The sequence below is a fragment of the Melospiza melodia genome, chromosome 22 (assembly GCF_035770615.1).
Source record: "Melospiza melodia melodia isolate bMelMel2 chromosome 22, bMelMel2.pri, whole genome shotgun sequence".
In the NCBI taxonomy this organism is placed as follows: Eukaryota; Metazoa; Chordata; class Aves; order Passeriformes; family Passerellidae; genus Melospiza; species Melospiza melodia.
Genome location: NC_086215.1, coordinates 11,160,631 through 11,172,891, shown reverse-complemented (window position 1 = coordinate 11,172,891; position 12,261 = coordinate 11,160,631). Strand labels below are relative to the sequence as shown.

General features: G+C 41.2%; 1 protein-coding gene across 4 annotated transcripts; it reads right to left on the bottom strand.

Annotated features, from left to right (window-relative positions):
- Window positions 1–1,552: 1,552 nt before the first annotated feature.
- Window positions 1,553–12,210, bottom strand: LOC134428214 (centrosome-associated protein 350-like). 4 transcript variants are annotated; one of them, XM_063174710.1, is made up of 12 exons: window positions 12,081–12,210; window positions 11,493–11,611; window positions 11,186–11,373; window positions 10,059–10,146; window positions 9,095–9,309; window positions 7,755–7,938; window positions 7,417–7,579; window positions 4,364–6,696; window positions 3,664–4,005; window positions 3,184–3,324; window positions 2,646–2,771; window positions 1,553–2,368 (listed from the first exon to the last, which is right to left on the bottom strand). In XM_063174710.1, exons 1-12 carry the CDS (start codon window positions 12,202–12,204, stop codon window positions 2,183–2,185), a joined length of 4,209 nt encoding a protein of 1,402 aa, XP_063030780.1. In that variant the 5' UTR covers window positions 12,205–12,210; the 3' UTR covers window positions 1,553–2,182. The 4 variants fall into 4 exon arrangements, with proteins under 4 accessions (XP_063030780.1, XP_063030781.1, XP_063030784.1 ...); XM_063174711.1 differs by having other exon boundaries at window positions 11,493–11,608; XM_063174714.1 differs by lacking the exon at window positions 2,646–2,771.
- Between the last annotated feature and the right edge of the window lie 51 nt (window positions 12,211–12,261).

The window sequence follows — 12,261 nt, the reverse complement described above, 5'->3', positions numbered from 1 at the left end:
AGAGAAGGGTTTCAGAGGATTTAAAAACTCAGATAATGAAAGACTGAGGTCTCTGAAAAGTTAATTCTTGCTTCTGTTGCTCACAAACACTTCTTTTAATCCTTGAAGAACAAACAGGGAACAAAGGGGTTTAAATTCTTACTTCAGGTCCATCAGGGGAGTTCAGGGTTAGAACTTAATGCATCATTGTTTGTGGCCAACAACCCACAAACAGTACAAGAATAAAATTCTGCTACTTTTGCTTTTCCCTGACCCTTTATTTTATTGGACCATTAAATCTAAAATGGTTCAAACACATATCTTTTGGTCCATATCCACAGCTTCAACCTAAATGGTTTCTCATATCACAGCCCAGCTTTAGGGTTTTCTCTATTTTTTCTGGGTACAACAAGCAACAAAATAGATGGTTACAGTAGCAGAGCTACAACAGCTTCCAAGAATTGAAAAACCTTGTAGCAGCTGCTAATTAGGATTTTAAAAATCTGCAGTGCCTAAGATATTTTAGGGCACGTGTTATTTAGAAGAATTGTTAAATATATGAAGATGAAAGAGATGGATTACAGGAGAATTAAATGTATGGTTTAACTGAGAAATAATCATTTTCTATGAAAGATAATGACTCCTCTTGAGGCTAGTATCAAGATTTATTGACCCAGGAGGTTAATATTGATCAAACCCAAGGCAAACAAAATATTAGACCTTGAAGGAGAGTAATCTTGATATTGAAGCCTTGCCACTGAGTGAACAGGTCAATATATCTGGGTGCCAGAATCTCAGCTTTTGAACACAGAATGGTGGGGGATATTAAACATGTCTGACATGTTCTGTGTACACACTTTTTATTCTTTATAGCTGTGCCCTTCCCTGCAGAGCACTGTGTGAGGGTTCAGGCTTTGCAGCCCTCACTGCAAATCTGATGGGTCTCTGCCTCAGCTGTAACATAAGGCTAAAATCAAACAAGTCCTTCAGCTATTTATTCATATCTAAGTGATATTTTCAATAGATTTCATTCCAAACACAGGGATCCTGCTGCTGCAAAACCAGAGTGAGAATAAACTGAAAAGCCAGAGTGCTGCAATTTATAGATTTGTCATTGTATCCAACACTCTAAGTCCAGGAGGAAAAAAATGGAGTTAAATTCTGCTATAAACTGACAACAAGAAAACAAGTAACTTCTGTGGATTAACTAATCAGTGAGGATAAAGTCAGAGACAAGGAAATGTACCACAAGAGACATGAAAATAGTTTATAGGATAAGATCACCAGTTAAAGTGCTGGGGGCAGAAGTTGCCTTTTTATTTCTGTTCATATGGCAACAAGCAGGGGAGGGTTTAATGTGCCCAGCAAAACAAAACAAAAATGCACCCATTCACTGCTGAGAAAAACAGTGTGCACAAGATAATCTGTAATTCTAACTGATTTCAGTGGAAATAAATAAACAAAATAAGCCATATGTATTATATTTTATTCAGAAAACAAGTACAAAAAGCAATTAAGCCAACAATATTTTAAAATACAAACATAAAATGTCTTTCTATTCCCCCAAGCAGATTTTAAAGTATTGTATTTTTAAATCTTAAGTTTATCTATAATTTATCTTTATTGATCCTGATTTTCATTTTATTTGAATAGGATTGGAAAAAATCTGATCTCTTTACAATCAATTATTCAATAATAAACAGTTTCTGAATTCCAGTAAGAAATATTTACAAAACATTTATTTTAAAAAGAACTGACAAAAATTTGATTTGCTCAGTACAAAATAGGTGGGACCACAGCAAGTAGCATTGTGAGCAACAACCATGCTGAGGAAATGCTTCTATTTCCTTGTCAAAAATCTTGATTTTTTTTCCCAGTTTTGCCAATACAAAAAGAGTATTGATTGCCTCTCTTTTGTCTGTTAAAGTACATTCTCAGCACCCCACATTTAGATATTGTACAAATTCAATGGGCTCCTGTGAATTACATGATAAATAACCCAATTACAGGCACACATCTAATTGTTAGGAATTGAAGGTGCTGATAGAAAAATCTCCAATTTAAAGTGCACCACATCAGTATTTTCCTAATTTGCATAAAATTATAGACATTTAACCTGATTGTCTGGCTCCAGGTCCTGCCATTCCCTGTGCCAGCTCTCTGAAGCCATCTCCAAGCTCCTTTTAACCAGTTCCACAGTGGATTAAAAGAGAGAAGATGGTGCACAGTCACCTGTCAAAGAGGCTTTTTTCAGATAAATCTGATTAAGAACTCTGATTGTATCAAGGATCAAGATATCAAATATGGCTTCAGTCATCCTCATCTTCACTCTTAATTCATCATCACCATAGAAAGTCCACTGAGGTTCTTCTTTGCAAAGCTCTTGGATCTAAAATTTAACATGGAAACAATTTTTTACTTCAAAAAGAAGAGTTTCTCAAAAGTACTGAGACACTGCACCTAATCCAACAACTTTACATCTGTATCATTAATTTATTTATTTTAAACCACTCACAAGAGCTGGAAATACTGGATTATTAATTCAATTTTAAAAAGGCAGTAATTTCTGAAGTTAATTTAAGTAAAAGTGATTCTCACAGAAGGATGAGAACTTCTAGTTTAAATCTAAAGGAAATACACAAATCCCCATTGGAAATTCTGCTTACCAGAATAAGGTCCACTCTGTCTCTCTTACAGTTTCCATACTTGGTCATATTTAGGAATTTTCTTTTCATTTCTAAGTCATTCCTTTCCAGGTTCATTATTTTAATAATTTCACCCTGAACAAACGTCTACAAAATAAAGAAGGCTGAAAAGAACTCTCCTCATAAGAATTCTGGTGCTGTGAAGGTGCCAGTGAGAAGATCCAGCTTTAAGTCCAGAAATATTCCAAAGTTTAGGGGGCTGATCTAGAGGTAGCTGATCAATCAATACTGGCCAACCAACACATTTTAATCATGATATTACACACAAAATAGTCATAATTAGGAGAGTTTAAAGGCCCATTCCCATTCTTAACTCCACACATATGGAATATTTTGAGTCATCAGCTCAGTCTGTATTTATCCAGGCATTTCAGGGTAATACTGTTTCTTCTCCCATCACCTCAGTTACATTGTCATAATCCTCCCATATTTCACATTTCTTTTTGCAGTCTCTGCTCTTTCCACTCTTGTTCCTGTTCTTTCCATTGCCAGAACATACCTTGACATCACTGACATCTGTCCTGCTGCAGAGATGCCTGCAACAGGGAGATCCCACTTTTTCCATCCATGGGAAGATATTTGGCTTTGCAGTCACTTGGTATTCTGCACACAGCAACTCATGGCTCAAATCAAATATAACCTGTAACAAACTCAGCAGGATGCTGGAGTCAGGAAAACTGGATTCCAGTCCCCAGCTTCCCATGGAACTTGGCTTTCCCTGAACAGACCCAAACAGACACTGGGGCAGGTGTCCAAGGGCTTATGGTGGAACTCTGGAAAAACTCTGGATTCTCTACAAGGACATTTATTCTACTGGAATTATTCAGCAGCAAATTGCAGAATACTCCTGGTAATACCTTTCAGTGTTGCTTTAGTTATATTTAGTGTTAGCAACTGGAATAACATTAAATATTAGCTAATATGATTCAGCCTCCAGAACACTACAAAAGTTAATTAACAGCTAGTGCTTTAAAAATACCTGATTATACATCCTCTTGCTCTCTGCTTCCAAATCATTCCCTGGGAGATCACTACATTCCAAGTACTTTGGCATGTTGATGTTCCTGAAATTTGACTTTATGTTCTCTGGGGTCCATAATTCTTCCACAGCATATGCAGACAAATTTTTAACATAAGAACTGTTATGTGGAATCACAAGAGGAACTTCCACAGTTTTCTTCCAAGGAGCTGAGTGCCACTGGTCTAATTTGTACAAGTGTTGCTTTTGTGTCTGCCTCATCAGCAGGTTTTGGTCAGAATTAGGCTGATCAAAATCTTCAGAGCTTCCAAAAACACCAGCATCAAGGATTTTTAAAAGGAGCTTCAAGAGAGAAAAAGAAAAGACAGATATATTCCATCTTTTCAGAGGTATTGGGATTATTAGCAACTGATCAAAGTTACTCTTAAAACCATTTTATTCATGGGCTCAAAGGCTTACTGATGTATTATTCAAAATTCCAATCAAGAACTCCCATTTTTCTTTGGACTATACATATACTATCCAATGGATACAGAATAATTCCTGAAATAATGAATGGGTCACATGAAGTGAGCAATCTGGTTCCTAACATAGATATAATTTCTGTGGAGGATGAAAAACTGGGCCACACAAATTCTTGCTTTTATAGATCCAGCTTCAGGGCCAGCACTTGAAATAAAAACTTTCTCACTGTACTTACAGGCAAAGTGGTTGGAGAAGTCTCTGGAGATAAATGAAGTATCTTGTCTGCTTTTGATCTGTGTTTTCTTTTAATCTTCTTATATTCTTTAACTGCATCATCTATAAATTTAGTTACAATTCTGTCTGTTACTGTGTGACAACCATGAATGCAAAGCATATCAAAATCACCCAGTGAAACATCAGAAACCTTTGCTGATGGCTCAGATAAGGCAGCAACTGAATTTTCTTTGAGGGGAAATGGTTTCTGATTGTCTTCTTGCCTCAGGCCTTTGCCATAATTCATCATGTCTTTTTCAAAGGCACTTTTATATTTGTGTTGAGCTGTTTCAGAAAATGCAATTAAAATGTCAAACAGAAGTTTTTTACTGAGTTCACTTGCAATATCATCAGCAAGTTTAATTCTTTTCTGATCCTCTACCAAGCAGCAAATATTTTTGCTTGTGTTTACCTCATCTGTCTTGCTTTTCTTTGGAAGAGCATCTGCAAATATAGTTTGTTTTATTTGTGCCAGTTCTGGATTTTCTTTATCTGATCCCAAGCACATTAAGTTCTTTTGACAGAGGAATTCATTACAGTTACACTGGCTGGAATGGGGAAACTCTTGCCCTGTTCCACACAGCAAGGCACTGTGTAACCCAGACTGGTTTTCTTTCACTTCTGAACCTCCTGCACTGTTTGGGTCTTCTGCTTTCTCCTCTACAAACCCCACTCTCTGCTCATCATCTCCAGAGTATTTGCAGTCTCCTTTGAGGGAGTCATCATCATGGAAGGAGTCAGAGTCCTCATTCCCCATGTAACTGGAGCTATTTTTGTTAACCCCAAACAGGTGTGAAATCTCATCAGCTCTGACAAAGACCCCACAGTGCTGGGCACACTCAAAATACTTCACCCCTTCATAAGTTCCAGCATTGTCACCTTCAGCTTTGTCCAGTGCAACTCCAGCCCAGTGGCCACTGCCAAAATGAGTCTGGCCTTTGAACATCAGAGTTCCAGGCTGGCTCTGCTTCACCAACACTCTGTCCCCAACTTCAAATGATGATAATGGGTCATCACTGTCCTCCTTAGCACTGGGCAGCTTTTCACACATTTTGCATTGTTTCGTTGGGAATTCAGGACTCTTACTTCCACCAAAAGAATCTGTATTTGACACAGGCAGAAACTCCAAATGCTGCAAAGGCATCTCCTGCTCTCCATGCTGGTTTTCTGATAAACAGCTGGAAAGAGCTGTAATAGATTGTTGTGAGAGACAACCATCATTGGTTGAAAAAGCACCACTTGTCTCTGTACTGAGCAGGGGAGATTCCTCAGGCACAGTGTTATCAGGTAATGGGGGTAATGCATCCATTTCCAGTGACAGATCTTCATCCATGCCCTGACCAGACTCTGAGCCTGTCATTTGTTCCAGTGGAGATGTGAAATCATCTGTGCTGGAGGCAGGATCACAATTTTTCATTGCATCTGCACCTAAAGGGGGAGGAGGAAGATCTTCACTTGGAAATGACAAACCCTTTTTGTTATAGGGTGGCAAGTCAGCACTTCCAGAGGACAATACTTCACCCACAGGACCCAGCATTTCTGACAAGGTATCCTCATCAGCTGGAGGGAGCCCCTTATCACTGCTGGAGTTTGCATCAGCCCATGAAGGGCTGGCAGCTGCATCATTTCCCAGTGCTGGGATCTCCTGAGAACAGGGCTTGTTTCTGCTGAAGCTTTGTGAGGCACCCAGGTGTGGCTCATCCACTCCCTCAGAAGGGTTTTCAGACTGGGAGCAATGTTCGGTTCTGGAGACATTTGCTTTGTTTGCTGGGATGAAGGAAAGCAGGAGATCAGTGCAGCCATGACCCAACACATCTCCAGGGTATTTCTGGGAGAGAGATGAAGTCTCAGCTCTATCATCTTCAGGCAGCTCACGTTCATTGCGTTTGTCACTAGGTGATGTTTCCTTTCCATTGCTTCTTGCTATTGGCATCTCTTTTGAGATATTAAACACATCACCACTGTCGCAGACAAACTCTTCCGGGACGCTGACATCTGTGTCCTCTCCATGCTTCAGCTCGAATTCTGGGTCTGAAATGGAACTTTTTGAGAAGCTGATCCAAACTGCAGACACTTTCTGAAATTCTGAGTGAGAAGAGTCTGACTTGGCACTTTGACATTGCAAAAAGGAGTTATTTGACCTGGACAATGATTCGGTGGAAGTTAATCCCTCAGAAAATCCTTCTAAATTTCGTTCATCAGAAGCTTCATGAGAAATATGGTCCAAATGCTTCAAACACTGACTGGCATCCACCTGATGGATCTCAGAAGGGACAGGCACTTCCACTTCTTTAACTGGAACATTTAAAAGAATTTTTTTTAAATCATCACTTAAAAGAAAAATATTTTATAGAAGAGCTTGCTGATAGGACACTCAAATCTATCATGCTCCTCACTATTATATCTAGGACTAAATTAGGAGCTGGACTTTATGATCCTTGTGGGTCCCTTCCAAATCAGGATATTCTATGAAACACAGAAAGATGGTTCATTAGAAAAATGACAGAAATAGGAAATACTGCCACAATATGTAAATGTTTATATTACAGAAATCATGCATATCCAGAACTATGTAAATGATATAACTGACTCATATATAAACAGACAGTTTTATTTTTCACCTGTCCTACTGAGAGTAAGAAATATGAGCTGAGGATAAAACCTGGAAACAAAAATAACTCCAGCATGTCCTGTCCAAGTCTATCTTCAACTGATCTATGTTCTTTTAAAAAGAACGGCCTTAAATACTTGAAAAACTGTATCAAAAGAGAGCAAATTGTTAATGACACAATCAGAGTAAATTACGATTTCATTTTGGGGAAGCAGTATAATCAGATCTCTTAATAAACCTCTGAGAGATCCCCACCATCTTGCCCAGCAGTGATTTATACATTGGCTATAGTGAGCAAGACACTTTGGTAATAAATGAGAAGATTGTCTCTCTTTCTGTCTGGATTAAAATTTGATTGAAGTAGTTGAAACAGATTAGACATAATAGCATTAAATATGATTGACCTGTTCCTTCAAGAGTGTTTTCCTCCTGAACCAGGCATAAGTTACACCAAGTAGGAAGCATCCCCAAGCCTTTCACTGGGTTTTTTCTGCCACATGGATTAAGATCTTCATTATCTTTAGGATCAGGGTTTGAAAGAAGTGCTTTTTCCTCCAGCACAGATTCCTAGAAAGTAAACAATTAGTAGACAGAGTTAATGTTTTAAGGAAAATAACCAACACACTTATTTTGGCTTCCTGTTCTTAAGTGCCAAATGAGTCCTGTGCTGGTCCTATATTAAGGGAAATACAAGCTGGGGCACCCTTTCTTTAGGCATGAATGGAATTCCAGAGATCCTTACCAGAAATACACACTTCTGGCCTTTTCTTGTAACAAGTGTGGCAATAGGTTCCATTCCAGCTGAATTTGTAGGTTCCAGAGGTAGGAAAACATCATCCTGAGCATTAAGGGACTGCTCCAAACCTGGCAACTCCTCCACCTGTTTCTGGTGTTGTACCAGTGATTCCTTGTTCTCAGTAGAAAAGCTGTAAAGAGTTAGACATGGAATGCTGTGTTCCTGATCAGTATAAAACATGAACACACCCATGCAGGTGGATAAATAGCATAATCACCACTCTGCACTCCTGCACGGGACAGAGATCTATGGACAAGCAGCCAGAATTTGGGTGCATTTGATTCCACAGCCTCTGGCTGCTCCAGACTGACACCAATATTCACTGTTCTCCTACGAGCAGCCTTGTCAGTAATAAGAAGTGAAAGCACAGCCAAGAAACCTTTTAAAGATTTCTCTGACTTGTAATCAATAACACCATGAATTATAGATCAGTTCCATGCTGGGATTTATTTGAAAGCCTTCCCCTGTGGGGACTTAAGTAAATGCACAAACCTGACTCACCACCCTGCTAAAGCTCTGGGTAACACTGAATGAAAGGGGGTTTTAATTCACATTGATAAATATATGTCTTTAACTGCTTTTTCTCTTCCTGAAGCAAAGTAGATTTAAGTAGATTTTTGTTCTGAGCAGCGTGGATGCTGTGGGTTTCTCATTCACAGTGCTCAGCTCCTGCAGCCCAGCAGGAAGCAGACATGGATGCTCCTGGGGAACAGCAGGATGGGGATTTCTCAGTCTGACTAAACTCCTGAATTAGAGCTCACTGTAGGATTTTACATGACACCTCTGTGCTTCAGTTTAAGGCTAAAATTTAGCCCTGTGTATTCCAAAAATCCTTCTCTGGTTAAATCCTCAGTGAAGCACAGACCAGCTCTGAGGGGCTGAGTGATCCAGAGGCTCAGAGCCAGAGGGTGACAAAGGAGTGAATTCCCCCAATTAAATCAATACATTTCTTCTCATTCCATATGGGTATTGTGAAGCCTAATTAATATATAGTTGCAAAGTTGTTTGGGTTTGTAGTTAAAAGCCACCATGAAAGCATGAACTATCATTAGCAGTTGTGTGGCATCATTGAAGGTGCCCTGAGGAATTCACCATTTGAGACAGAATGATAAGCAGTGATCTTGATTTATCAACTGCTTGAACACAGAAGTTGGAAAAATTTATCATTATACACTCCCTCTTTGGAGTACCTAAAGCTCACACCATTATCTAGGACATGCCTGTCTCCATCTTCTCCACTGGATTTGCTCTCACCTTCAACAATCACTGAGAAAGGTTTTACTTACCCCTCATATTTCTTGCTCCTTTTATGCTTTAGCTGGACACAATTGTCTTTACTCCCTGACTTCACAACCTCCTGCTCTCCAGCCAAACTGTGCAGCTTTTCCTGGAGTTGTGCTGTTGAATGCTGCATCATTGAGATTTCTCTCTGCTGCTTTAATAAAAGCTTCCTTTCCTGATGGGCTGCCCTGTGGATGTTTTTCAGGTGCTGGATTTCTGCCTACACAAAGCAGAGAAAGAAAGGTGCATAACATAGTGAAGATAATGAAGAGCTATACTTAATATGTATAATGTTTTTTCATATAGGGCCCTATTAATCCCAAAATACCCTGAAAATACAATAGTTTCCTTTTTTATAAAAAATTTGCAGTTTTATTTTTCAACAGGGCTTTCACCTGTGAAAACTGATGACAGGTAAAGGGATGTTTTTATGGGGTCCCAAGTGGCAAGGCCTTTAGAAATCAATTGTCTTCAGGTCATTCAAAACTACAGGGTACTTGTGGTTTGCAGTAGGAATTCCTTTACTTAAATGAGAGGCTCACACTACATAAGGAGCAGGACAGAAATTTTCTGACTACCAAGTGTAATTATGAACCTATCATAGTGGAATAACCAAGACTATAAAATTAGCTGTCAGATTAATTTAATATATTTCAACATCACAAGCATAAATCAGTGGAAACCTACATTATATGACCTGTTTGTTATGGCATAAATAGAAAAATCCACAATAACAGTGAGGCAGCAGAAGAGAAAAAAAAAAAAAAAGATGTTTTCTTTTATCCAAGATTTACAGACTGCTGACTTTGGCACAAAAGCCACCTCACTGTGGGTATGTGGGAAACATGCGGAATAATGGATGCAAAGTGTTTTGGTTTTTTTTAAACACAACCCCCACTTGTTCCAGCAACTCCAGGCACCTTCCTGTGGATATGAGATGAATGCCAGCTCCTCTCACTGCAGCATTACCTGCTCCCATTTCAGCTTCATCAGGACTTTGTGCTGTTTTGCTGCCATGGCAGAGGCTCCTGTATTATCCTGCAGGTTTTCCAGAACACTGGAGATCACAAGAATAAGAATCAGAGTCAGATCATTAAATGCCTTGACTTAATGCATGGGATTGGAGTAAAGTACCTCTCGAGGCAGCTATAGGTATGGAAGACTCTGCAGAAAGTTACAGTGGACTCAGAAGACATCTCACCACCCTGGGGCTGCGGTGGCTGGACCTCTCCTGAGGCAAATGGAGTATCCTGAGCACTGGGCGTTCCTTATAGTGTCTCAGCTGGTTAGTTCTGAGGGACACCCCTCACTACCTATCCCTGAGGGCTCGTTATCCTCATTAGCACTGAGGGACGCCCCTCATCATCCATCCCTGAGGGCTCCTCAGCCCGATCAGTGCTGAGGGACACCCCTCACTGTACCTGAGATCTTGTTATCCTCATTAGTGCTGAGGGATACCCCTCACCGTCCATCCCTGAGGGCTCCTCAGCCTGGTCAGCATTGAGGGACATCCCTCACTGCCCCTGAGGGCTCATTATACTCATTAGCACTGAGGGATGCCCCTCACCATCCATCCCTGAGGGCTCCTCAGCTGGTCTATGCCAAGGGATGCCCCTCACTGTCCCTGAGGGCTTGTTATCCTCATTACGCTGAGGGACGCCCCTCACCGTCCATCACTGAGGGCTCCTCAGCCCAATCAGTGCCGAGGGACGCCCCTCACTGTACCTGAGATCTTGTTATCCTCATCAGCGCTGAGGGATGCCCCTCACCGTCCATCCCTGAGGGCTCCTCAGCTGGTCTATGCCAAGGGATGCCCCTCACTGTCCCTGAGGGCTCGTTATCCTCATTACGCTGAGGGACGCCCCTCACCGTCCATCCCTGAGGGCTCCTCATTCAGTTGGTGCGTCATACCACCACAGAGGCGGCTCCAATAGAAGCTCAACTCTCCTCTGGATACACTAAAACCATGCAGACTCCTTTCCTCTCAATTTTTTACTTGCTCCTTGCTTTCTAAGAAGATTTTACATTTATTGTGTTCCCGTGAAAGGAGGGAAAGCAGTCCTGGCCTAGCAGGCCTCCAGCGGCAGTGCCCTCACCGTCTGCGGTGGCCCAGCCAGGCCAGCTTGGCCCTGGCCCTCTCCCTCAGAGCCTTCCTCCGGAGCTGCAGCAGCACTGCCTGGTGCCGAGCCCGCAGCTCCTCTGCCCTCAGGCACTGCTCCACCACGGCCAGGCTGGAGCCATGGAAGGTGCTGGAACATCCAAAGCGTGGAATGGTTGCGCTCCGCTGGGGACAGAGCAGAGTATCGGCATCATCAGGTGAACAGTTTGATGGAGGGAATAAAACCAAAAAAACCAACCCATAGAGAGGAACGCCCCTCAGACTGTTTCAAGAGCTGGTGTTACCTGGCTGTTGGAGCTGGCCTGGTCACTGCTGTCCCCAGAGCTGTCCCAGGTCTCCCCATGGGGCAGATTCATCCAAGGTGACAACAGATTCGAGGTGTGATGGCTGTGCCTGTGATCTGCTGGCAGAGACCCCAAGGCAAAGAGTTAATGTCACCAAAAATAAAGTATCTGAAAGGAAAAGACACAAAAAACAACTCTCCCAGTACAAGTTAACACCCATTTCTGAACTCAAGGTGCCTTTGGCAAATATTTGTCAGCCAAGCCCATGCACTGCCCTCAGCAGGAGCTGGAGGAGTCATCCCTCAGCTGTTCACTTCCAGGAGCAAGGTGTGGACATCAACTTCCCTTAGAAGTGAAATCATGGAAATTTAAGAAAGGACCCATCAATAGGGTAAATAACTCTCAGCTCCCAACAAGATTGTCTTAGAAGGGCCAGGAGTACAAAGGAAGATAGCCATAGCTCAAATATGCATAATGAACATAAATATTGAGGTCAAAATTTTCAAAATTAGCTAGAAAACTGTGTTCCAGGCCAGGTTGAATGGGGCATTTTCCCAATACCACTAAATCCTTTAATGTCATGTTCACCTCCTTGAAGCACTGGGCAACATGAACCTCCTCCTCCTAAAGGTTTTCTTTCTCCCAGTATTTTGGGATGCACTGGATTGGGATCTCTTTCTATCTTGAATGCAGAGTGTCTCAGTGAACCCATCTCTTGATCACTGAAGGTAAGAAAAGGGAAATATTTTCTTACTGCAGTCAGAAATAT

Excerpts from the sequence above, each read along its gene's own strand:
- LOC134428214 (XM_063174710.1), bottom strand. The coding sequence starts at position 12,204 with ATGGGTTCACTGAGACACTCTGCATTCAAGATAGAAAGAGATCCCAAT. Across the intron at positions 4,006-4,363 it reads CTTCTCCAACCACTTTGCCT|CTCCTTTTAAAAATCCTTGA; the intron begins GTAAGTACAGTG and ends TCTCTCTTGAAG. Across the intron at positions 2,369-2,645 it reads ACAGAGTGGACCTTATTCTG|ATCCAAGAGCTTTGCAAAGA; the intron begins GTAAGCAGAATT and ends GTTAAATTTTAG.